The sequence below is a fragment of the Conger conger genome, chromosome 19 (assembly GCF_963514075.1).
Source record: "Conger conger chromosome 19, fConCon1.1, whole genome shotgun sequence".
Classification (NCBI taxonomy): domain Eukaryota; kingdom Metazoa; phylum Chordata; class Actinopteri; order Anguilliformes; family Congridae; genus Conger; species Conger conger.
The window spans coordinates 6,212,989-6,240,694 of record NC_083778.1 but is presented as its reverse complement, the minus strand read 5'-3'; the positions used below and the strand labels follow the sequence as shown (position 1 = coordinate 6,240,694).

At 43.9% G+C, this 27,706-nt stretch overlaps 1 protein-coding gene across 1 annotated transcript in view; it reads left to right on the top strand.

Moving 5' to 3' along the window:
- LOC133119397 (NACHT, LRR and PYD domains-containing protein 12-like) overlaps positions 1-26,401 on the top strand; it is a gene marked incomplete at its 3' end in the record, with an annotated part of 39,131 nt that extends 12,730 nt beyond the window's left edge. Inside the window, exons 4-8 of the mRNA XM_061229988.1 lie at positions 4,909-5,082; positions 6,712-6,972; positions 8,671-8,931; positions 20,970-21,143; positions 26,272-26,401. Coding sequence (XP_061085972.1) covers positions 4,909-5,082; positions 6,712-6,972; positions 8,671-8,931; positions 20,970-21,143; positions 26,272-26,401 — 1,000 coding nt within the window. The remainder of the gene's footprint in view (positions 1-4,908; positions 5,083-6,711; positions 6,973-8,670; positions 8,932-20,969; positions 21,144-26,271) is intronic.
- Between the last annotated feature and the right edge of the window lie 1,305 nt (positions 26,402-27,706).

Here is a 27,706-nt window from a genome sequence, read left to right as displayed (position 1 = left end):
TTGTTTGTTAAAAAAAAAAAAAAAATTCAAATAGGCCCTGGTCCTTATCTTTGTTGTACAGGTAGCAGTTGAAATTGTACTTCCCTCTAGGGTCTTTCAGCGCACTTATCCCTGGTTGTGGGTATGCACTTTGTTGTACTTCGCTCTGGATAAGAGCGTCTGCCAAATGCCATTAATGTCATGTAATGTAATATTCCACCGATTTGCCGCAATCACACTCCACATTTTCTTGAGGAAATGAACATCTCTAGTTTAGTTTTACATCCACTATAGCCTACCAAACATGCATCATGCCGACAGATATTCAATATTCTTTGTCACTTCTCCCGATAAAGACAAGTGCAAGCTGTGAAAGACGCTCCTCGGTCATTGTCTAGCGCAGGTATGTTGTCAATAGCTTTAGCCTGCTGAAAGAGCGCTCTGCTTGCGCACTGCTCACAGGAATTGTGAAATAAATGTGATACAATGTTGCAAGTATTGGGAATGCTCTATTTATGTCATTAGCAATAAGGAAGGCTAAAACCTGACCTGTCGCATACTCATTATTTTGCTCCGAAAATAAATATTTATGGTATCATGCACATCTGACGTACAGACATCATCACCAGAATAAGCTGCAAGCTCGTTTATATATCATATTGAATCTGAGGCAAAGAAATAGGCTTGATATTTTGATGCCATTTCCCACACATCAGCAAATCTCTCCTTGGTCTGTGTTAATGCGTCAAGAACCTGGAAGTATGTCTGTACTTTGAAAAGGGCCTGAGGATTTGACCTGGGCTCATCAGTTGACTCATCAAACCCTCTCCTTTTTTCCTTACTCGAACATCGGCATTTTCTGTATTTGGCCTGCAGTAGCTCGAGCGCCAGCTACAGTTAATTGAGGTTTTTTACACCACTCTCACAATAAGGGGTGAGAGAACCCTACTAAAAGAATCACAGATGAGGCCCGCACAGGTGCTATTCAATCAAATTAATCATATTAATCAGATGGACGCCTATATTCTTAGAAAATTACAAATCTGTTTATTTATACAATTCATGAATAATATTAAAAACACATTGGTTAGACAATGGCAGTCTGCACTCTCAAAGATCACACTGTGTAAATTTCAGGTCAAGGTAGTGATTGAATAGTAAAGTAACAATTAATAGGCAAACAAACAAAATACACCATCAACCGATTAAATCAGTGTTACACTGCAAATTGTAGGGATATCACACAGAGATACTGTCTGCCCAAATTAGCTATTGCTCTCTGCCCAAGGCACCAGCCTAAAGTAGGTTTGTATGAATTGAAAAGACAAAATAAATAAAATAAAAACACAGCGACAAGTCGGAGTTTGTAAACCATTCAGGAGGCCCACGATTCAGGTTACCTGCTCCCCTCTTTCATAATGCGCCACCCCCTGGTAGACCCGCAGCTATTACACGCTCCTGAATAGAAATCTTAAGCGGTGATAAGGCACGTTACTAAATCAGAGGATAATAAAATACTCAAATTATAAATCGGGGAAAAACAGTGACTGAAGGCACACTACCTCTTACATAATCAGGAGGAGGAGAACACACAAAACACCGAAGGCATAAGAGAGTTAGATTTAATCACATTACTTTCCCGCTGCCACGCAAGCCCTAAACCAAACGCAACCTGCATCACAAGCATAAACATAATAATTTTAAAAGAAAATGAAAAAGAGAGAACCTCATTTTTTACACACAACCCCAAACCACAAGGCAAGCTTATGTTCACCTAGAATGGGACGGAACAAACCGCTTACCCCGTTTCAATATTTGCCACCCAACAATTCTCTCCGCTTGCATCAAATCGCCATCCACTCAATGCTGTGAGATGGGAAACTATGAACAACGCTGTCAAACTATAAGCCTTCCATGTTCTAGTTTTACTTATGAATCTGACACAGAGACTTACTTGACAAAAAACTATCCAAGCTGCACAAATTTACAATTCTTAATACATTGCACCAATAGCCGCGAGAAAAAGATACCTGCGCAATTTCATTTCCGCGCTGCTTGGCTTCCCTTCTGCACAACCGCAAGGCAGGTAACAACAGCACAGGTGAAGTGACGTACCCCCTTTGTCTAGGTAAACCAGATGACTGAGGGAAGACTCATGTCCTAATGTCCCACCTGTCACATGTATTTGGTCCTGTTACTAATTTATCCATGTTAAGGAACTCCTCATCTGACTGTAATATTTTAAAGTGATTTTCGCAGTTGTTTACAAGTTGAAGAGCTCTGTGTAGATCTATCGACTCCTTTTGAAGATAGTTAGACTGAGCGAAGATTTTATGGAGAGATTTGGAGATGTGAGGGAAATGGCATTGCTGTTTATTTAGTAAACTATATAGAACATGGCGGCACGGATGGTGCAGTGGGTAGCACTGCCGCCTCACAGCAAGGAGGTCCTGGGTTCGAATCCCGGTTGGCCAGGGCCTGTCTGTGTGGACTTTGCATGTTCTCCCCGTGTGCACGTGGGTTTCCTCCGGGTACTCCGGTTTCTTCCCAGTCTGAAGACATGCAGGTTAGGCTAATCCTGTTCAGGATAAACAGGTTAAGATAATGGATGGATGGATATATAGAACACTATATGGACATTCACTAGTTAGAGATGAGTGAATAGTGAGCCAATTCAGACACAGCATACCTATGTGTAGGACTGAGACAGCTGTGTGTGTTAATTTCAGCAAAATTATAAAATTACGTTTAGACGGTGATAGTGAGGGCTTGCTAGCAAATATAATTTAGGTTTGCTGATCATGTTTACAAAGTGAAGTAGTTTATTAAAATGGTACAGTATAGATCTAAAACGAGATGTAGCAAGTTAGCCAGCTAGTTTATAACCAACTCAGTCAAGAAAATGTTTCAAAGTGAATATGTCTCCAGATGAGTTTGTTCAAAGTAAGTGGAGAGAGAAGGAGGCAGACAGAAATAGAAGAGAAAGCACAACTGCCAATGAAGAGCGGTAAGAAATAGAAAGATAGAAGTGAGAGGAGTTTTAGCACTGTAGGGAAGAAGACAACTTCAATAGTTATTCTCTGTATAATCGTAAAGATTTCTAAACGTGTTTGCACTTGGTCATTATGGGTATTGAGTGTAGAAATGGCATTTTAAAATCTACAAAAAGTGAAGGGGTGAGAGCTTTCAGTATCTAGTCTTGATTTTTGGCATTTGATTGCCTTTGGAGCAGGGGTGCACAGCAAGCACTGATCCACTTCAGGATTTTGTGCCGACTTCTGCTTGTAATTATTTAATTAGCAGAATGATGTCTTGATCAGACAATTGTATATGAACCAGCTAAGACTGCAGGTGTATCCTATAATGTGCTCAATTATAGGGATGAACCAATGTCATTTCTAGAGCTGGCAGAAAAATAAATTAAGGTAAGTGGTTGGAACAAAAACCAGCTCGCAGACCGAGCAGTCTTGCACTTCTGCTTTGGAGTCTGTTATTGCCATTTGTCAACACAAGGACCAGAATTGTGCTAATTAAAGTCAAGGAAGCCATGAAAAGCAAACTCAAGCAAAGTCTTGCTGAGAAATAGAAAGAAACAGTCAAAGACATTGGTGAAGCAACAGGCTTACCAAAATAAACAGTTTGGAACATCAAACAGTTACAGTATCAGAAGGTAGCTGTATGTATCTACCGTAAATCCTCAAATTATGGCCGGGGTCTTTTATTTACTTAGGCTGCACAAAGCACAGGCCTTTATTTGGGGCAGGCTTGTATTTGAGGCAGGCCTTTATTTCTTATTAGGCTTCTGTTGTAGAATTTTATTCTTAAGGATCTTTTTTTCCTAAAGTGCATTTTATTGTGAAACATATGTTTTGTTTTGAGCAGCATACCAGTAGGCTATCAAAAGATTTTCGCTTCGGTTTGGGACTTAATTGACTTTTGGACTGTTTGATTCTATTGCTAAATGTTGGGACTGTTGGGCACTGAAATCTGGGGGGTATTTGATGGTTCACTGCTAAGCTTTATGTAGCTGAAAGAGTGTCAGGATTTACACCCATCTGTTTATTGCGAGCCAAGGCAGCCGCTTTCATTCATTCATTCATTGAACGTGCGCTGTGCTGTAAATACATGGAAACCTTATTGCGTAGCCAAGTAGCCTAAATCGAGTTAATTTTTAATTTTGCCTGATTTAATTTTATTAAATTTGTAGGCTGAAATGCCTCGCGGCAACAATTGTGTTTAAATGTATACTGCTTCAGCCTTTGGCAAGCTACTCAGAAGGGGGTGGCAAGCGACTGGTAGCTTGAGAGCAACGTGTTGGAGACCCCTGGTGTAGGACAACGACTTTTCATTGGCAACAGTATTAAACCAACCAACAATATAAAATATTAAGAAGAGCTCTTTTATTTCATTGAGTTAAATGGAAACAATGTCTTCTAGTGCTCAAGGACTGATAGCCCTTCTTGTAGGCAATATTACCCCGGCTTGTATTTGGGGGCCGGCATTTATTTGTCCGAATCGACCACGCCCCCGGCTATTATCCGAGGCCCGGCTTCAAATAGAATCCCGGACACAATTTGAGGATTTACGGTAAATACATTGTCTACAGTATTGTTGTGCATGTAGGGTGCCAATAATTGGTAGGGTGCCAATAATTCTGGAGCCCACAGGATATGAGCATGTTGTGTGTGTGTCAGTCTGCCTTTAGCTGTGTTCACTTACAATGCTGTGGGAAGTTTGTCACAGAAAACCAAAAGTAAAAAAGCAAACTCTCTGGCCACTGTGACAGATGTGTGTTATATTTTACATCTTAACATTAACTGTGCCAAATGGCCCACAGCATTGCAAACTAACTCACTGTCCGCTCTGAAAGATGTCTTTTACATCTTACCTCACCTTTTTATTCGCTAAGGTATTCATTCTTCTTTACAGACTGAACAGCTGTGACCTAAGTGAGGAGTCATGTAAAATATTGGCCTCAGCTCTCCAGTCATCAAACTCACCCCTGAGAGATCTGGACCTCAGCTACAATAACCTGGGAGATGCAGGAGTGAAGCTGCTCTGTGCTGGACTGATGAATCCAAACTGTAAACTACAGAGACTGGGGTGAGTAGTGCGGTGTTCTGTGTGACCTTAACTAAATAGAACTAGTGATTATGGCTCTATGCAGTGAAATGATGAAAAGCTCTTTCTCTCTCAGTTTACTACTCTGTCCATCAGCATTCTTTCTTTGTCCACATTAGTCTCATCGCTCTCTTCTTACTCCTCTATCACAGCTCAGAAAAGTCTTAGGGCTGGCAGGTGTGTGGTTCCTGACCAGAATGTAAGGTTTGAGTGGAGTCTGTAGTATCAGGGCACAGGTGATGACTGGATGCTGGATGTCTGATTGATGTGGTAAAAGACTGACCACCTGCATATTAAAATGTTTCAGGCCTGTCACACATTAGTCTTCATCCATCTCCACTATTCACTACCTGCTATGAACTGTTATCAAATCCTTAATTTTATCCCACTCTCTGATGAAGGGGAGCTGTATTCCTCACAAGACAGTTCATTCCCACCTACAGAGCAGGTATTTTGTACCGACTGTAAAGAGCTCATTCCCACCTGCAGAGCAGGACTTTTGTGCTGACTGTTAAGAGGTGCTGCAGTTGGTGGTTGGTGATTGACCCTGATAAGAAAGCCAAAGGGCCAGATAACTGCAAGGGCTCTTTTAAGGACATGTTCAGAGTAGAAAAGAAAAGCATGGTGCCCTGACTAATAATGTCCAGTATGTGAACGAGAATGCTGCTCTCAGAGCCAAGATCAGTCAGCACAGGGGCCCCTCAGGGTTGTGTTCACTCCCCAGTTTTAATACAGATGAGCACCAGCAGCCAGCCTGGGAACTGTGCCTAATGCACAGGGGCAGTAGCCTTGTAGCATTCTGCGATAGACAGGTTTTTGCAATGGTATGACTCATCTGATTTTAAATGTGAAGTAGACGGGGCGGCCTGTAGCGTAGTGGTTAAGGTAAATGACTTACTCCATTACATTTACTGAAGTACGCTCTTAAATAAATTGAACCTGTAGAGTCGTTTTAAACGAGGATACTTTTTACTCTTACTTGAGTATATTTGTAAAGGACATTTTTTAACTTTTACTCCGTTATACTCAGATTAATTTCTCTCACAACATTTTTTTTACTCATTTTGATTTTCAATGCAAGTTCTGTTGGGTTGGTTCTCAGAGTTTGCCAGGTGTCTGGGTAAAAATCTGAGAGTTCTGCCATGGTTCACAAATAAAGACGAGCAAAGACACATACCCAAAAGGAATCGCTTGTACTTGGTACAGCTACAGCACAAAATTAAAGCAGGGGTGCCAATAATTGTGAAACCAGCTTATGGGGAATTTTTCTTTTTATTATTAAATACATTGTCTACAGTACTGTTGTGCATGTGTATGTAAGGTGCCAATAATTCTGGAGCCCACAGGATATGAGCATGTTGTGTGTGTGTCAGTCTGCCTTTAGCTGTGTTAGCTTACAATGCTGTGGGAAGTTTGTCACAGAAAACCAAAAGTAAAAAAGCAAACTCCCTGGCCACTGTGACAGATATGTGTTATATTTTACATCTTACCATTAACTGTGCCAAATGGCCCACAGCATTGCAAACTAACTCACTGTCCACTCTGAAAGATGTTATCTTTTACATCTTACCTCACCTTTTTATTCTATAATGTATTAATTCTTCTTTACAGACTGAACAGCTGTGACCTAAGTGAGGAGTCATGTGAAATATTGGCCTCAGCTCTCCAGTCATCAAACTCACCCCTGACAGATCTGGACCTCAGCTACAATAACCTGGGAGAGTCAGAAGTGGAGCTGCTCTGTGCTGGACTGATGAGTCCAAACTGTATACTACAGAGACTGGACCTCAGCTACAATAACCTGGGAGATTCAGGAGTGAAGCTGATCTGTGCTGGACTGATGATTCCAAACTGTAAACTACAGAGGCTGAGGTGAGTAGTGCATTGTTCTGTGTGACCTTAAATAAATAGAATGAATGATTATGGCTCTATGCAGTGAAATGATAAAAAGCTCTTTCTCTCTCAGTTTACTACGCTGTCCATCAGCATTCTTTCTTTGTCCACATTAGTCTCATCCCTCTCTTCTTACTCCTCTATCACAGCAAAAAAAATCAGGATAAAACCTGATGAGTCTTAGGGCTGGCAGGTGTGTGATTCCTGACCAGAATGTAAGGTTTCAGTGGAGTCTGTAGTATCAGGGCACAGGTGATGACTGGATGCTGGATGTCTGATTGATGTGGTAAAAGACTGACCACCTGCATATTAAAATGTTTCAGGCCTGTCACACATTACAGTCTTCACCCATCTCCACTATTCTCTACCTGCTATGAACTGTTATCAAATCCTTAATTTTACCCTACTCTCTGATGAAGGGGAGCTGTACTCCTCACAAAACAATTCATTCCCACCTACAGAACAGGACTTTTGTGCTGACTGTAAAGAACTAATTCCCACCTACAGAGCAGGACTTTTGTGCTGACTGTAAAGAGCTCATTCCCACCTAAAGAGCAGGACTTTTGTGCTGACTGTTAAGAGGTGCTGCAGTTGGTGGTTGGTGATTGACCCTGATAAGAAAGCCAAAGGGCCAGATAACTGCAAGGGCTCTTTTAAGGACATGTTCAGAGTAGAAAAGAAAAGCATGGTGCCCTGACTAATAATGCCCAGTATGTGAACGAGAATGCTGATCTCAGAGCCAAGGTCAGTCAGCACAGGGGCCCCTCAGGGTTGTGTTCACTCCCCAGTTTTAATACAGATGAGCACCAGCAGCCAGCCTGGGAACTGTGCCTAATGCACAGGGGCAGTAGCCTTGTAGCATTCTGCGATAGACAGGTTTTTGCAATGGTATGACTCATCTGATTTTAAATGTGAAGTAGACGGGGCGGCCTGTAGCGTAGTGGTTAAGGTAAATGACTTACTCCATTACATTTACTGAAGTACGCTCTTAAATAAATTGAACCTGTAGAGTCGGTTTAAACGGGGATACTTTTTACTCTTACTTGAGTATATTTGTAAAGGACATTTTTTAACTTTTACTCCGTTATATTCAGATTCATTTCTCTCACTACATTTTTTTTTACTCATTTTGATTTTCAATGCAAGTTCTGTTGGGTTGGTTCTCAGAGTTTGCCAGGTGTCTGGGTAAAAGTCTGAAAGTTCTGCCATGGCTCACAAATAAAGACGAGCAAAGACACATACACAAAAGGAATCACTTGTACTTGGGTACAGCTACAGCACAAAATTAAAGCAGGGGTGCCAATAATTGTGAAACCAGCTTATGGGGGATTTTTCTTTTTATTATTAAATACATTGTCTACAGTATTGTTGTGCATGTGTATGTAGGGTGCCAATAATTCTGGAGCCCACAGGATATGAGCATGTTGTGTGTGTGTCAGTCTGCCTTTAGCTGTGTTAGCTTACAATGCTGTGGGAAGTTTGTCACAGAAAACCAAAAGTAAAAAAGCAAACTCCCTGGCCACTGTGACAGATGTGTGCTATATTTTACATCTTACCATTAACTGTGCCAAATGGCCCACAGCATTGCAAACTAACTCACTGTCCACTCTGAAAGATGTTATCTTTTACATCTTACCTCACCTTTTTATTCGCTAATGTATTCATTCTTCTTTACAGACTGAACAGCTGTGACCTAAGTGAGGAGTCATGTGAAATATTGGCCTCAGCTCTCCAGTCATCAAACTCACCCCTGACAGATCTGGACCTCAGCTACAATAACCTGGGAGAGTCAGAAGTGAAGCTGCTCTGTGCTGGACTGATGAGTCCAAACTGTATAATACAGAGACTGGACCTCAGCTACAATAACCTGGGAGAGTCAGGAGTGAAGCTGCTCTGTGCTGGACTGATGATTCCAAACTGTAAACTACAGAGACTGAGGTGAGTAGTGCGGTGTTCTGTGTGACCTTAACTAAATAAAATTAATGATTATGGCTCTATGCAGTGAAATGATAAAAAGCTCTTTCTCTCTCAGTTTACTACTCTGTCCATCAGCATTCTTTCTTTGTCCACATTAGTCTCATCGCTCTCTTCTTACTCCTCTATCACAGCAAAGAAAATCAGGATAAAACCTGATGAGTCTTAGGGCTGGCAGGTGTGTGGTTCCTGACCAGAATGTAAGGTTTGAGTGCAGTCTGTAGTATCAGGGCACAGGTGATGACTGGATGCTGGATGTCTGATTGATGTGGTAAAAGACTGACCACCTGCATATTAAAATGTTTCAGGCCTGTCACACATTACAGTCTTCATCCATCTCCACTATTCACTACCTGCTATGAACTGTTATCAAATCCTTAATTTTACCCCACTCTCTGATGAAGGGGAGCTGTATTCCTCACAAGACAGCTCATTCCCACCTACAGAACAGGACTTTTGTGCCGACTGTAAAGAGCTCATTCCCACCTACAGAGCAGGACTTTTCTGCTGACTGTAAAGAGCTCATTTCCACCTACAGAACAGGACTTTTCTGCTGACTGTTAAGAGGTGGTGCAGTTGGTGGTTGGTGATTGACCCTGATAAGAAAGCCAAAGGGCCAGATAACTGCAAGGGCTTAAACTCAAGTATAGCTATCCTTGTTTTAACTGGGATCTGTTTCATCAGACGATGCTCACCTGTGAAATGTTAAAAAGGGCATTTTTCACTCACAGACCCCACATCAGTAGGCGGGCACAGGCCAGTTATCATCCATAGAGGTCACATTTTTCATTTTATTTGTATAGCGCTTTTACGCAGTCACTAAGATGCTTTTCACCGTCAAAAAGTGAGGAGAAAACACTCCCCAATGGGAAATCTCGGGAGGAACCTGGCTATAGAGGGGGAGCCCATCCTCCGCTGGCTGGCAAGGTGTAAAGTAAGGGTAGAATGGATATAACAGAAATGTGATACAAAATCTATCACAGCCAGTCAGATGGGCTGAGCAGGTCACAGTAGAGGTAATAAGCTAGTTGGAAGTAGAAAGTGTAAAATGAGGGAAAGTACAGTGAGCTGGGTTAGAGAGGCAGGGTGATGCAACTTGAGCTCCAGGATGTGTCGAGGTTTGATCATGAAACGGGGGAGGAACAGGGCTACAGCGGTCTGCAACCTTATTTTCCTTACTTTCTTATTTTATTTAACAGGGACCATGCCCATCACAACTGATGAGCCAGAGTTTGCTCTGTAGCTCATTTTCATCTGCTGACGACATTAATCTACATTACAAAACACTTCAACAACAATCCATTTGGTAAAATACTAGTTCAGTCAGGACCACTAGTGTCAAAGTTAGAAACTTTATTATCAATCTTAGACAATACTGTTATGTTTGGCGGTATGTCTCTGTTCTGGAAGCCCACCCAGCCATCCATACAAGCATGGATAAGACCAGGAGGGGGCACCAGCAAATCCCCAGAACTATCATACACCAACATACTGTTCTTAAGATGGACTCCGGCTGACATGGTGACTATGTGAACGACATTCGGCTACCGGAAGAAGCCCTTCATCCAGTCAGCTCGAGGCCATTTGAACATTATGTGGGTCTGTGGCTGTGTGTACCAACAGCTTTTTGGACTTTCCCTGACCCAACAGGTAAAAATGAGACCAGGGGAAAATACTTCTTGTACTGGTGAATGCTATGCCGATGTGTCCGGCTTTGGCTTGACGACCTCGTAAGCCCAAGGCCATTCAAACTAGTGAACCAATATTTATTAGGCTATGTGCACCAACAAGCTTGTTAGTATTTCCCCCAAGCACCGAGACTTAAACCAATGAGAGGGAAATGTACTCCTCCTATATCAGTGTACATGAATCCTCACTCATTGTCAGTGAAAACAGAAGCAGCCATGCTTCTATACAGCAAGCTCATTGCTTTTTAATGGAAATGATTTCAAAGGCCAACGGATTTCACATTGTAAGGAGCACATGCCCAACGGCTCGTAGCTTTCACTGAGGACGGCAGGTGACAGTTACTGCAGTCGTTGCCGCGCTGAAGCAGGAGTGGTGGAGTGTAGCTCCAGAAAGGGACCGCATGTTGAACAATGCAGAGTGTTCCCCAAAAATGTAAGTAGCAGGCCAAAGAGAAAAGGTTTCCGGCCAGGGGGGTTCAGATGATGTCAGCTGGCCTCTTTTTTCTGACGTCATTTGGGGCTTCTGGTGCATTTTAAAATGTTAAATTAATCCCTAATACATGCCTTTATTCGTAAACAAACATTTATTCGCCCACTCATCTTTGCAGAATTGTTGTAATTCAGCCACATTGGAGGGTTTTCAAGCATGAACCGCCTTTTTAAGGTCATGCCACAGCATCTCAAAAGGATTCAGGTCAGGACTTTGACTAGGCAACTCCAAAGTCTTCATTTTGTTTTTCTTCAACCATTCAGAGGTGGACTTGCTGGTGTGTTTTGGATCATTGTCCTGCTGCAGTGCCCAAGTTCGTTTCAGCTTGAGGTCACGAACAGATGGCCGGACATTCTCCTTGAGGATTTTTTGGTAGACAGCAGAATTCATGGTTCCATTTTGTCATAGCAAGTCTTCCAGGTCCTGAAGCAGCAAAACAGCCCCAGACCATCACACTACCACCACCATATTTTACTGTTGGTATGATGTTCTTTTTCTGAAATGCGGTGTTACTTTTACGTCAGATGTAATGGGACACACACCTTCCAAAAAGTTCAACTTTTGTCTCGTCAGACCACAGAGTATTTTCCCAAAAGTCTTGGGGATCATCAAGATGTTTTCTGGCAAAATTGAGACGAGCCTTAATGTTCTTTTTGCTCAGCAGTGGTTTTCGTCTTGGAACTCTGCCATGCAGGCCATTTTTGCCCAGTCTCTTTCTTATGGTGGAGTCATGAACACTGACCTTAACTGAGGCAAGTGAGGCCTGCAGTTCTTTGGATGTTGTTGTGGGGTCTTTTGTGACCTCTTGGATGAGTCGTCGCTGCGCTCTTGGGGTAATTTTGGTCGGCCGGCCACTCCTGGGAAGGTTCACCACTGTTCCATGTTTTTTCGCCATTTGTGGATAATGGCTCTCACTGTGGTTCGCTGGAGTCCCAAAGCTTTAGAAATGGCTTCATAACCTTTTCCAGACTGATTGATCTCAATTACTTTCTTTCTCATTTGTTCCTGAATTTCTTTAGATCTCGGCATGATGTCTAGCTTTTGAGGATCATTTGGTCTACTTCACTTTGTCAGGCAGGTCCTATTTAAGTGATTTCTTGATTGAGAACAGGTGTGGCAGTAATCAGGCCTGGGTGTGGCTAGAGAAATTGAACTCAGGTTTGATAAACCACAGTTGAGTTATGTTTTAACAGGGGGGGCAATCACTTTTTCAGACAGGACCATGTAGGTTTGGATTTTTTTTCTCCCTTAATAATAAAAACCTTCATTTAAAAACTGCATTTTGTGTTTACTTGTGTTGTCTTTGAATAATATTTAAATTTGTTTGATGATCTGAAACATTTAAGTGTGACAAACATGCAAAAAAATAAGAAATCAGGAAGGGGGCAAACACTTTTTCACACCACTGTATATGTTGAATAGACTTGGACTTAGGTTGCAGCCCTGTCTCACTCCACACTCCAGGATGAAAAAGTATGTTCTTTGGTTGCCAGTTTTTATGCTGCGCTTTTTGCCTGTGTACATTGTATTGCCTGTGTATGATTTAACAATATCATACGTTTTACCCCCTACACCGCTTTCATTGTAGAATAAGCCAATATGCCAAATTGAAGCAAGCAAAATTTGGTTTTATTTTGGTTAACTTATTTTTCTATTGGGGTGTGGGTGTGTAAATATGATCAGCTGTGCGGTGTTTTGGTAAGAATTGAATTTGTGCAATCTGGTCCTGGGGGGGGGGGTGAGTCGGGCCGGGGCTGGGCTGGTGGGTCTGTGAGAGGCAGTGTGCTTGGTTGGGCTGGTGGGTCTGTGAGAGGCAGTGTGCTTGGTTGGGCTGGTGGGTCTGTGAGAGGCAGTGTGCTTGGTTGGGCTGGTGGGTCTGTGAGAGGCAGTGTGCTTGGTTGGGCTGGTGCGTCTGTGAGAGGCAGTGTGCTTGGTTGGGCTGGTGGGGGTAGTGTGCTTGGTTGGGCTGGTGGGGGCAGTGTGCTTGGTTGGGCTGGTGGGGGTAGTGTGCTTGGTTGGGGTGGTGGGGGCAGTGTGCTTGGTTGGGGTGGTGCATTCAGGTGGGCCGGGTGAGGTTGGTATCCCGGTCCTTTGTTGGGTGCGATGTGTCTGAGGTGGGCTGGGTGGTGAGGGGGGTCCTGGGCGGTGCAGGAGGGCTCTGCTGGGTGGTGCTGGAGACTCTTCTTTTGTTGCCAGAGTGTCTGCTGAGTGCCACGTCTTTCAGTGTCTTGGTGAACTCCCCGACTGCTGACTTGAAGAGGTGCACCTGGTCGTGCAGGTCCCAGGGTCCGATGGTGGGGTGATGAGCCAGGTGCATGTTGGGTAGCAGAGCGCAGCCTCTGGAGATGTATAGTGAGGGAGTGGAAGAGTTGGGGAAGCTCTCTCAGGCCCTCTCTGCCACTCTCCTGAGCAGAGCGCCCACCCTCTCCTGCTGTTCCCTCAGGTCATTTGTGCCTGTGTGGATGATGATGTGATTGGGGGAGCTGAAATCAGGCTCGGACAGAATCCGAAGTACGTTCTTGGTTCTGGGACACCAAATCTTTGATAGCTTAAAATGACCACCTCTGTGTCTTTGTGTGAGTTTTTATCTTGTTTTTGAGGGATTGTGTGCTTTAGGGTGTGTGGGTTGTTCTCCTGGCTGGGCTCGGTCTGTGAGGGTGTGAGGGGCTGTGTGTCGGTGTGGGCAGTGCCAGGGGCACTGAGCAGGAGCAGGGGCAAGAGCAGGGGCAGGGGCAGGAGCAGGAGCAGGGGCAGTGATGGAGTGCAGCTGCTCCCTCAAGCCATCTCTTTTGTCGTGAGCCACGGACCCCTTGCCGAGCTCAGACCTCACGTTCCCACGAGCAGTACCCCACAAGGAGGTGTCTCGGGGACGAACTCAAGTACTCCGAACGTCCTGGAGCCCTGGTAAGTTCTACTGAACTTCCAGCCCAGTCTCGAAGTGAAGGGTGTGATGCAAATCTGGTATTCGATGTCCTGTATTCAATGTATTCCTCTAAAGAATCTTTATCACATATGGTTATAATAAGATATACTTTATTATAATCAATCAAAAGAATAGAGTTATACAGATTACAGTGTACATATCATCTTTTGCAGTTTGCTAATCACATGCAAGTTACATATACCCCTTTAGCTCTTTCTAATTTACCTTTCCACCTATGATGTTTAAAAATCAAGGTACACCCCTCAAATATCCATCATCCTCTTTGGCCTTTACCTTATCTTATGGCTCCCCCTTCACGGAGATAAAAGCTACTGAACTTCCATTAATACAATGGGTACGAACACCCCTAAAGTCTACTACTTATTTATATCGTATATAGTATCTTACTAAAAAATAAAAGACATAAAAATGAAAGGAAACTTATAACGTTGAGCTTCTATGTACTACTTTTCCTACTTTTACAAGTAATATAGATTATAATTACCACCCATGTCCTAAATATAGCCATCTCGTTTTCTGCGGGATTTGATCCCTCCTCCTTGCTGTTGATGAGCTCTTTGAACAGCTGCATTGGTTTGGGAATCTGGGGCAGGATCAGGACCCAGACTTTCGAAAGACGTGACTTTGCACTTCGTACTTCTCCTGCCTGTTGTATGGGATGTGCACTGGTATGTCTTCGAACACGTCGGGGGTTTTGCAGTGCAGCCGCAGCATATGCCTCTCCTCACTGACTCTGAGGTTAGGGGGGGAGGCTTCAGGTTCTTGCGTGGGTCCAGCAGGAAGGTGTTCTGTAGCGTGGAGGAACCCCGCATCCTGCCCCCGCGTCTGTTGGCCTCCAGGTGCAGTTCACGGCTCCAAGCATGTCGTAAAAGCCCTTTAACTCTTTCACCAGCTTTTCTGTATGATGAGGGATGCACATGAACACCTCTTCGATATCAGTCCCACTGCCACAACTCTTGGGCTGAGTCCGCACCGCGTACGTCACTCCTCTCTCCATATCCAGATCCTGGAGTGGCGCGCAGAGGGAGCGCGCCACTCCAGCTTGACTACAGCTGTCTTGCGTTGCTCTCTCTTCAACAGCTCGTAGATATCTTGTGAGGCAAAATTCTAAGATCCCACTCTAAGGTCTAAAAGCTTATTCCTTATATATCTTTTTTGCATACAAAAGTTTACCTTTTTGATAAGAAATGTCCCCAATATATCAAGCGGGAAGACATTTATCTCTTATGCAACTTGTTTTTTAGTGACCATATTCATCACTTCTGTTTTTCCCACTGTCATTTTCTCATACCTCAAAAGAAATTTCCCCAATACCTTATCTCATGTGCCCCTCTGGTTTGGGAATTTCCACCATCTTAATATACGAGTGGAAAAACACTAGCTTTTTTGTATTTTCTTTAAGGAACCTATTCATCACTGGTGTCTGTTTCAATTTCATAGTCTCTCCTTGACTTCCTCCACACCTTGATCTCATGCAAGCCAGAGGTTAATGCCTGCCACCATCTCAATACACTCTTCAGGTGCCCCTTTTTGTGGCGCCTTAAGGGATCTACAAAGGACATCCAGCCAATAGCTGAGTGTAAATCATCCCCCAACTTCTTCTACAGTCAGTCCTTTGAATCTATCCGATAAATTATTTGTGCTATAATCAGGAAGGCCCTTGAAGCCTCTTAATATTCTTTCGGTATTGACATCCCTTCTATTTTCCTTATCTCTCCTACATTTTTCCATCTCCTCATATTCTTTGATCTCCCAATTATCTTCATTGTTTTTCTCATCCTGTTGCTTTAACCAGGCCTTGTGCTCCTCCCCTGTAGGAGCAAGCCCACACGTGTCAACCAAGTATGTTATCACATCTATCGTCTCCCTGAATGCAAAACTCCTTGGGTCACCAATTTCCCGTTCAGCATGTTCAGCATCTTCCATGGTCATGCTAGAACACATTCTAGTCATGGCCTCAGTCAGGCCTTTAGCCTTGCTCTCTAAAACCCTGAATCTAAGTCCTCTGACTTCAGACTCCTCAGTATCCATATACGTTTGTACATTTATCTTGTACCATATACTTCTCCTCTTACGGGAGCTTTTACTCCTACCCCATTGGCGTGTGCGAGGGGTTAACAATGCATTCCTGCCTAACCCATCTTCTGTCAATCTCTCATCAGGGGGGCCTAGGGCCGGGTCCTGAAGAGCATCTACCTCCTCTTTGTGTTTCCCCACAAATATTTTAAGTTGGTTTCTCACCTGGCTGAGCTGGTCCTTCAGAAGCTGTGAGTCTGTGTTGGTGGGGATGTGGGTCAGTACCTGCTCCTTCAGCTCAGTGAGCTCCACCTCCAGCACCTCTGATCTGCCCCACAGTGCTGTGGAGTTGTTGGGCTTGGGTCGGGGGGTCCTGATCTGTGTGCTCACCGTTGCAGATTTGGGTGGGTTTGTCCTTCTCAGGCTTAGTGTGTGAATTGCCTTTTTTGTGCCCAGGGATGAGGGGTGTGCTGGAATTTTCATTGTTTTCCATCTCTGCCAGCTTTTGTATCATGCTTCACTGCCCTGCACCATTATGGTGCCATTTTGGTAGATGTTAATAGTTTGGCAGCGGTTTTCCGGGTCTTTCTCTTCATCTGCGAAGGTGAGAACTTGTCGCCCCTTACATATGCCTCTTAACAATGTGTGGGTAATGTGCACACACAGCTCTGTGTACAGCAGCAGGTTGGTAACACTTTTGCCCTTGTTCTGAGAACAATCTGCAAACAGTGTCTCTGGGCTTTCCCTCTGTAGTTTAAGTTTGTGCTGTGTTCAGAGGTCACTCCTTCAGGGTATAGAAAGGGGCAGGCCTTAACTGCTGCTGCTGCAGCCTGTTACTATGGCAGCCATCTCAGAACAATGTTGGAGCTAGAGTAGAGCCCAACTGCCACTTTCCAACTGACAAATTACTGTCAAAATATAGCAACCAACAACAGTAATACATAGTTCTTTAACTATTTCAAGATTTAGTGCAGATTTGGAAAGTACGATATTAACATGAAATTTGGACTTTATAAAGATCGCTATACCACCCCCTCTCTTGGGTCGGTCGGGACAGAAAACATTGTAACCGTTATTAGAAATAGGCAGAAAATATTTTTGCAAAGCCATGTTTCTGATAAGACAATAAGATCAGCATCCGTAGATTTAGCCCAGATTCGGATCATGTCTAATTTTGGAAGTAAATTGCGTACATTCAAATGAATAACGCCAAGACTGGACCTACATTTCAAATCAGCTGGGGTGCTACAGTTCAACACGGGGCCAGGATTTGGTTGCACATTTCCTGATATTAAAAGCAAAAGAAGAACGAAACATCTCTGTCTTGTCAAAGTGAGCTAGAAAGTCTTTGTGGAAGCAACAAAATCAGAATGAGAGTTCTTTGAGATTGTGAAGCAGTTTTTTAAAATAGAGAAGCTGAGAATGCGCCCAGTTCGTATGGCTGAGAGAGTTTGGGAAAATGCGAGACGGTGGTTGCTCAATTAGTCCATTTGTGCGAGTTTCACCACACAGGAAGACCAGCTGGGAGCGCACATTCTCCAACAATGGTGGCCTTCGTTGCCATCCACGCAATTACCAAACTGAGCAAGGCAAGGATGAAAATCATTGTCCAGGAATAATAAAAATACAAATAAATACTTTCAGAAATCCCACAAAGGTAGCTCACATGAAGGCCACAACTAGCCCAAGAAAGTCAGTCAACACGCTGACAGTCAACACTCCATGCCAAGCTCCCAGGTCAACACTGCTAGCTCCACTGACAGATCAGCACCACGGGAGGGCAGAGGGCTTACCCATTGAATTGGCTGCATTAAGGAGATGCAGGTAACTGGGGTCAGGACCTGCAGCAGATGGATGAAGAGTGATGGGCTGATCAGTCAAGCTGGCAGGTGGTAGGCCAAGCACCATAATAAAAAGGGGCTGTCACTTACTGCTGCCTCAGCCGGTTGTGCACCCACCGCACCTACAACTTCTAGCGACAGTGCCTCTGCTGGTTGTGGTGGACCAGCTACAGTGTGGGAGGAAAGTGTCAGAGACAACAGACAGCAGCAGCCCCACAAATCAGACACCCGCTGGGACTGCTCCAGCTCAGCATCCAGCAGCAGCAATTGCACCACCACCATCACAGAGCGACAAAATGCTTCATCAAAAAGAATGTACTATACTTTTGTCTTGAAAGAATTAGAGATGATATACTTCTAATATTTTTCTTGCAATATTCTCTTCTAACTGACTGAAGGTCATTTGAAGTTCTTCAGTTAAAACAGTTAGAATGCTCATTTGGGTCTGTCCTTTCATGCTGTGTCTTTGTTAACTGAAAAGAGCTGCTTCCACATAGGTTTTGTTCACTAGCTATGATTGCATTTAGCAGAATGGAGAAGGGCCTCACATTGGTCTTTGCACTAATGTTGAAACGCCATTGGCTGTGGCAATTAGAACCAATCTTCAACCAATTAACTTGAAATATTGTACAGCTATACGATGTTTCGGTAGAGTGCCGGCCCATAAACTGCGTATTTTGAAACTCGAATATAAGGATTATAAACACAGGCAGAGGGTGAATCAACATGTCAGTGAGCCCTTTTCAATGATAGGAAGGGATTTACAATGGTCTTGTAACAATGTTTGAACACAAAAATCTGATGTTATGTATGGCACTGAGGACCCAGGCGCAGACCAGCGGATAATCCAAAAACGTAGTTTTCTTTTTTCGTAGCCAGGAGATCCAATACAAAGACAAAGACAGAAGGCAAAAGAATGGTTGAGAAAACAGGAAAATCAATAGGCGAAAGTACAAAAGGGCGAAGGGCAAACAAAACAAGAGGGTAAGGCAAGCTCGGAAATCAAAGGCAAAGGGGTGTCTTTTGGAATCTCAAGACATAGGCTTACAGGGAATTTGGCACTATGACTGATCAACGTTCTGACACTGGTTCAAACAGAGACTGAGGTTTAAATACATGAGGGAAGGTGAAAATCTAGGCGGGGCTGGGAAAAAGGTGGGCTAAACAAATAGACAACAGGTGGGGAAACATAATAGGGTAATAACATAATAACGACGAAAACTGGATGCACGTAACCAAACATGTAAAACATACGGCTCCGGATTAGGGAGTAGATATTTGCATAGATTGAAGACGTAGTGATAGTCAGAGACAGGTGCGAACACTTCACTGAAACTAAGCGAGTAATTAGGGATAGCATAGGGAGGCGGAGTTATAGAACAGTGCAGAAAAACTAAGAGATTGCGTTTGTGAATTAGTTACGTGAATATTTCTAAACTACCCAATAAAAGTGATTGTTAGTTAGTTAGTTAGACAGACAGTCAGTGTATTAATCGGATTAGTGCTGTACAATACCTAGATTAGTAGTAGTGAGTAAGAATAGTGCTTTACAACATTTAACTACCAAGAAAAGCAGGAAGCAAGAATCGCGAGTTTGGAAAGAATGTTTGAAAACCCGAAACTACCATAAACACCCAAATTGTGGGACACGCAGACAGGGGAGTGACTAGGCTGGTAAACATTCAGACGCAGACATAACAAGGGATGACAAATGAGAACTGTAATGGAAAACAATAACCAAGGATGTATGAAAAATGAATAAATAACAAGAATAAACATAAATACACACAGGACAGGTACAGAAACATTACATCTGACCTATTTTACCTTTAAAATAAAATCTACAGAAAATGAAGGGGTGAGAGCTTTCAGTATCCAGTCTTGATTCTTGGCTTTTGACTGCCTTTTGAGCAGGGGTGCACTACAACGACCGATCCACTTCAGGATTTTTTATTATTTAATTATTTAATTAGCGAAATGATGTCTTGATCAGACAATTGTATATGAACCAGCTACAACTGCAGACTGCAAGTGTATGCTAAGGATTGCACTGTGCTCAAGTTCAGCAATGAACCAATGTCATTTCTAGAGCTGGCAGAAAAATAAATTAAGGTAATTGGTTGGAACAAAAACCAGCTCGCAGACTCGCCCTCCAGGACCGGAGTCTTGCATTTCTGCTTTGGAGTCTGTTATTGGCATTTGTCAACATGAGGACCAGAATTCTGCCAATTAAAATCAATGAAGCCATTAAAAGCAAACTCAAGGAAAGTCCGGCTGAGAAATAGAAAGAAACAATCAAAGACATCGGTGAAGCAACAGGCTTACTGAAAGAAACAGTTTGGAACATCAAACAGTTACAGTATCAGCAGGTAGCTGAATGTATCTGATATATTTTATCATTATGAGATGGAGCAGTCGCCTGTTAGCAGAGGTGGGTAGTAATATGCAACATTTACTCCGTTACATTTACTTTAGTATGTTCTTAAATAAATTGAACCTGTAGAGTAGTTTTAAACGAGGATACTTTTTACTCTTACTTGAGTATATTTGTAAAGGACATTTTTTTTACTTTTACTCCGTTATATTCAGATTCATTTCTCTCACTACATTTTTTTTACTCATTTTGATTTTCAATGCAAGTTCTGTTGGGTTGGTTCTCAGAGTTTTCCTGGATGAGGTTTGAAAAGTCTGAAAGTTCTGCCACACCTCACAAATAAAGATGCGCAAAGACACATACTCAAAAGGAATCACTTGAACGTGGGTACAGCTACAGCACAAAATTATTCCAGGGGTGCCAGTAATTGTGTGTTTTCTTTTTTTTCATGTCGTCTGTATGACAGTCTGCCTTTAGGAAAAAAGCAAACTCTCTGTCCATTGAAAGATGTTATATTTTACATTTTACCTTTAGCTGTGCCAAATGTCCCACAGCATTGCAAACTAACTCACTGTCCACTCTGAAAGATGTTATCTTTTATATCTTACCTAACCTTTTTATTCTATATTGTATTTATTCTTTTTTACAGACTGAACAGCTGTGACCTCAGTGAGGAGTCATGTGACATTGTGGCCTCAGCTCTCCAGTCATCAAACTCACCCCTGAGAGATCTGGACCTCAGCTACAATAACCTGGGAGAGTCAGGAGTGGAGCTGCTCTGTGCTGGACTGATGAGTCTAAACTGTAAACTACAGAGACTGGGGTGAGTAGTGCGGTGTTCTGTGCGACCTTAACTACATTACATTACATTACAGGCATTTGGCAGACGCTCTTATCCAGAGCGACGTACAGTTGATTAGACTAAGCAGGAGACAATCCTCCCCTGGAGCAATGCAGGGTTAGGGGCCTTGCTCAAGGGCCCAACGGCTGTGCGGGATTAGAACCACCGACCTTGCGTGTCCCAGTCATTTAACTTAACCACTACGCTACTGGCCGCCCTAACTAAATAGAATGAGTGATTATGGCTCTATGCAGTAAAATTATGAAAAGCTCTTTTTCTCTCAGTTTACTACTCTGTCCATCGGCATTCTTTCTTTTTCCACATTCGTCTCATCGCTCTCTTCTTACTCCTCTATCACAGCAAAGAAAATCAGGATAAAACCTGATGAGTCTTAGGGCTGGCAGGTGTGTGGTTCCTGACCAGAATGTAAGGTTTGAGTGCAGTCTGTAGTATCAGGGCACAGGTGATGACTGGATGCTGGATGTCTGATTGATGTGGTGAAAGACCACCTGCATAATAAAATGTGTCAGGTCTATCTCAAATTAGTCTTCATCCATCTCCACTATTCACTACCTGCTATGAATTCGGATCAAATCCTTAATTTTACCCCACTCTCTGATGAAGGGGAGCTGTACTCCTCACAAAACACTTAATTCCCACCTACAGAACAGGACTTTTGTGCTGACTGTAAAAAGCTCATTCCCACCTACAGAGCAGGACTTTTGTCCTGACTGTAAAGAGCTCATTCCCACCTACAGAACAGGACTTTTCTGCTGACTGTAAAGAGCTCATTCCCACGTACAGAACATGACTTTTCTGCTGACTGTAAAGAGCTCATTCCCACCTACAGAACAGGACTTTTCTGCTGACTGTAAGGAGGTGCTGCAGTTGGTGGTTGGTGATTGACCCTGATAAGAAAGCCAAAGGGCCAGATAACTGCAAGGGCTCTTTTAAGGACATGTTCAGAGGAGATGAGAACAGCATGGTGCCCTGACTAAGACTAATAATGTCCAGTATGTGAAGGAGAATGCTGCTCTCAGAGCCAAGATCAGTCAGCACAGGGGGCCCTCAGGGTTGTGTTCACTCCCCGGTTTTATTCACAATAAATACAGATGAGGCCTGTAGCGTAGTGGTTAAGGTAAATCACTGGGACATGCAAGGTCAGTAGTTCTAATCCCGGTGTAGCCACAATAAGATCCGCACAACCGTTGGGCCCCTGAGCAAGGCCCTTAACCCTGCATTGCTCCAGGGGAGGATTGTCTCCTGCTTAGTCTAATCAACTGTACGTCGCTCAGGATAAGAGCGTTTGCCAAATGGCAATAATGTAATGTAATGTAATGTAATGTGTGTGTGTGTGTGTGTGTGTGTAGGGGGGTTTGAGTATGTGTGTGTGTGTGTACAGGGTATGTGCATTTGTGTGTGTGTGTACAGGGTATGTACACCTCATTCTCTCTCCCTCTTCCTCCCCATCCTCCTCCCCCTCCTCCCACCCACACTTCCTCAGCCCGCCGTAACCTCCTCTTCCTTTGCCACCACTTCACTCCCCCCTCTCGAATCCTTCTCCAAACTCCCCACGGACTCTGCATCTGCCACCCTCCTTTCATCTCTCTCCCCCGCCTTTGACTCTCTCTGTCCCCCTGTCTCAAAACCACCTCGCACATCCCCTCCCAGTCCTTGGATATCTGACACCCTCCGTACCTCCAGGGCCAGCCTCCGTGCAGCGGGTAGAAAGTGGGGAAACAGACCTTCAGACCTCACAACTTAGCAGTCTCTCCTGGCGGCATTCTCTTCCGCTGTCACTGCCGCCAAAGCAAAATACTATCAAACACAAATTCAGAACTCCACATCTAACCCCCGGGAACTGTTCTCTATTTTCTCCTCTCTCTTCAACGCACTGCCTCCTCCACCTCAGTCCTCCTTCGCTGCTGATGACTTTGCTGATTATTTCGTTGAGAAGGTCACAGACATCCGCAGATCCTTTACAACCACCGCCCCCCTCTCTGTGCCCTCCCCCCCCCTCTAGGCCCATCCCTTCCTTTTCCACTTTCTCCTTCCTTACAGACTCTGATGTTTCTCAACTCCTGCTCTCCCCAACTCCTGCTCTCCCACCGCCCTACAACCTGTGCCCTTGACCCTATCCCCTCTTCTCTTCTCCAGACTATCACACCTGACATTCTCCCATTTGTCACCTCCCTTGTCAACTCCTCCCTGTCTTCTGGCTGTTTTCCAGCATCCTCCAAGAGGGCCCACATCACTCCGCTGCTAAAAAAGCATACTCTGGATCCCTCCATCATCCAGAACTACCGCCCGGTATCTCTTCTTCCTTTTCTTTCTAAAACCATAGAACGAGCCGCTTCTAGTCAACTTTCTCACCCCCTACTCGACCCAGCTCCTGGTCCAAGCAATGGTTCTGTCCCGCCTGGACTACTGCAATTCCCTCTTGGCTGGCCTCCCAGCGTCCTCCATCAGACCCCTCCAACTTATCCAGAATGCAGCAGCTTGTCTGGTCTTCAACCTTCCCAAATACTCACACGTCACCCCCCTGCTTACTTCCCTCCACTGGCTGCCTGTCATGGCTCGCATCAAATTCAAAACATTGGTGCTAGCCTTCCAAGCAGTTAAGGGGTCTTCCCCAGCTTACCTACAAAAAATCATCAGACCCTACACCCCTGCCAGACCTCTTCGTTCAGCCTCCACAGGCCGCTTGGCACCTCCCCCTCTCCGAATCTCCACCTCACACTCACGACTACTGTCTGTTCTGGCTCCACGGTGGTGGAACAAACTCCCCGTTGAGGTCAGAACTGTAGAATCTCTCCCCACCTTCAAGCGCAAACTGAAGACGCACCTCTTCAAGCAGCACCTCTCCCCGTCCCTCCCTACCTCCCTGTTTGTGTGTGTGTGTGTGTGTGTGTGTGTAGGGGGGTTTGTGTGTGTGTGTGTGTGTGTGTGTGGGGTCTTCTGCATTCACTAATGACACAAATTAATACACCTGCCTATTGAAACACATCTGTGGAGCCAATTCAACAAATACTCGTAGAATCTTAAAATGGGGGACCGTCTACAAAAGGTGCTGTCATTTCCAAATGTTTCATATGATGAAAATACCATCAAATTAAAGCTGACAGTCTGCACTTCAACATTATTGTCATCATATCCTTTCAAACTAGTCCTAGAGTACAAAATCTAAATAACAAATGTGTCACTGTCCAATGAATTATGGTGGTCACTATATGTATGTGAATGTGAGTGTCTGTGGGGGTTACGTGTATGTAAGTTTGTCTGTAGGGGGGTTTGTGTATGTGTGTGTATATGTGTGTAGTGGGGTTTTTGCTTGTGTGTGGTGGTGGGTTGGGTGTGTGTGTGTGTATGTGTGTGTAGGGGGGTTTGTATGTGTGTGTTGGGGTATATGTGTGTAGGGGGATTGTGTATGTGTGTGTGGGGGGGTGGACATGTTAGTCTGTGTATTTGTGTATAGGGGGTTTGTCTGTGTGTGTGTGTGTGTGTGTGTGTGTGTGTGTGTGCGTGGGGGGTTTGTGTATGTGTATGTATGTAGAGTACTGTGGAAAAGTCTTAGGCACCTGTATAACATTCTGTTCAGATGAGATTCTTTCAAAAATAATTAAATGAAAGGTCCTAAATAAACGCACTATACATTTTACATTACATTTTAGTAATTTGTCAGAATAGTTCAAAACTGAATCAAAACAATAGTTTTTGTGACCACCCTTTGGCGTTAAAACTGCATCACTCTGAGATAGCCAACGCTGTCCTGCAGTTCTATAAGACAATCTGCAGGGACGTTGTTCCAAGCATGTTGGAAAACAGGTCGCCAGTCCATCGCAGGGCACACACACCATTCACTCACACACTCATACCCACGGGCAATTTAGACTCTCCAATCAGCCTAAGCTGCATGTCTTTGGACTATGGGAGGAAACCGGAGTACCCGGAGGAAACCCACGCAGACACGGGGAGAACATGCAAACTCCACACAGAGAGGCCCCAGCCGATGGGGATTCGAACCCAGGACCTCCTTGCTGTGAGGCGGCAGTGTTACCCACTGCACTGCACTGCCTTAGAGTAATTTCTTACTTTTAAAAATGATATACAGAAATGTCTTTAAAATTAATTATTTTGGAAAATAATTTTTGGATGTTCTTTAAACTAACACACACAAAAAAAATAAGCATATATATAATAAAGTGTAGGGTGCACTGTGTGTGTGTGTGTGTGTGTGTGTATGTGTGTGTGTAGGGGTATGTGTGTATGTTAGTGTGCATATGTGTAGGGTGGTCTGTGTATGTTAGTTGACGTGCATATGTGTGGAGGAGATTTTGTGTTTGTGTGTGTGTGTGTGTGTGTGTGTGTGTGTGTGTCAGTACATGTGCATTTGTGTGTGTGTGTACGGGGTATGTGCATTTGTGTGTGTGTGTATACGGGGTATGTGCATTTGTGTGTGTGTGTGTGTGTGTGTGTGTATGGGTATGTGCATTTGTGTGTGTGTGTGTGTACAGGGTATGTGCATTTGTGTGTGTGTGTGTACGGGCTACGTGCATTTGTGTGTGTGTGTGTGTTGGTGTCTCTTCACACGCACTGGGAAGAGTCAGAGTCTGATATGGATTACTGAATATATAAACCTAATTGTTTAATTTGTATATAGTCATATTAGAGTTATTGTTCAATATCATTAAAGTGAAGCATATATCTTTTATGTCACGCTTTGTAAAATAATTTGTTTATTCAAGTAAAGAGTTATCATAACCATATTTTCTGAAGAAATTTCTGTTTAATGGCAGTACAATATTAAATTGTATGTGATGTCAGCATATTTGAATGTAAACTTAACAAAATGCTTAAGAAGGAAGGCATGTATTAGAGATTAATTTAACATTTTAAAATGCACCTGAAGCCTCCAAATTGCATCAGAAAAAAGTATATATTCTTTTTGGCCTACGACTTACATTTTGGGGAACACTGTCAATTTTTTGTAAGATGTGTGACGCATACAGCTCTGTTAGTTTATGTGAATGTGCTGTAAGGTGTGTGACACACACAGCTCTGTTAGTTTATGTGAATGTGCTGTAAGGTGTGTGTGTTCCTCTCTCTGCAGGCTGTCAGGCTGTAGAGTCACACAGAGAGGCTGTGATTATCTGGCTTCTGCTCTGTGTTCAAACCCCTCACACCTGAGAGAGCTGGACCTGAGATACAATCACCCAGGAGACTCAGGAGTGAGAGCACTGTCTGCTGCTAAACTGGACACACTCACACTGCTGTAAGTGCTGTCGAGGACCCAGCCCTAGGCCCCCCTGATGAGAGATTGACAGGGATGGGTTAGGCAGGAATGCATTGTTAACCCCTCGCACACGCCATCGAGGTCGTAGTAAGCACGCCCATAAGAGGAAAAATATGCGGTTCAGAGCTAATGAGCAGCCCTAATTGTCAGCAGAGGAGTCTGAAGTTGGGGGACTTAGATTTAGAGTACTAAGGAGCAAGGTTAAAGGTCTGACTGAGGCCATGCACAGAATGAGTTCCAGCATGACCTTGGAGGAGATTCAACATGCTGAGCGAGCAGTCGGGGAATACCCCAATCCTACAGGGGAGGAGCATAATGCCTGGTTAAAGCAAAAAGATGAGGAAAACAATATAGATGATGGGGAAATGATAATCTGATAATTTATTGGATAGATTCAAAGGACTGACTGTAGAGGAGTTGGGGGATGAATTACACTTGGCTATTAATTGGATGTCCTCTGTAGATTTCTTAAGGCGCCACAAGAAAGTGCACCTGAAGAATGTATTGAAATGGTGGAAACTCCCTATTGGAGGGGTATATGATGTCAAAGTTTTGAGAGAGTCCAAGGAGAGATTATGACAGGGAGACAAATAACAGTGATGAATAGGCTCATTAAAAAAGTTGCATAAGAGCTTGTGTTTTCCCATTCCTAATTCTGTACAAGTTTCAGGATATATAAGGAGTGAGCTTTTAGACGTTAGAGAGCAGAAAGAAGAAGAAAAAGAAGAAGCAAAAGACAGCTGTAGTCAAGCTGGAGTGGCGCGCTCCCTCTGCGCGCCACTCCAGGATATGGATATGGAGAACGGAGTGATGTACGCGGTGCAGACTCAGCCCAAGAGTTGTGGCAACAGGACTGACAACAAAGAGGTGTTCATGCATCCCTCATCGTACAGAAAAGCTGGTGAAAGAGTTTACGACATGCTTGGAGCCATGAACTGCACCTGGCGGCCAACAGACGGGATGCGGGGTCCCTCCACGCTACAGAACACCTTCCTGCTGGACCCACGCAAGAACCTGAAGCCTCCCCCCCCTAACCTCAGTGTCAGTGAGGAGAAGCACATGCTGTGGCTGAACTGCAACCCCCCCAACGTGTTCGAAGACTGCTGGAAGTACACGTACCGCTACAGAAGCAAAGTCACGTCTTACAAAAGTCCGGGTCCTGATCCTGCTCCAGATTCCCAAACCAATGCAGCTGTTCAAAGAGCTCATCAGTACACACACACACACTCACACACTCACACACACACACACT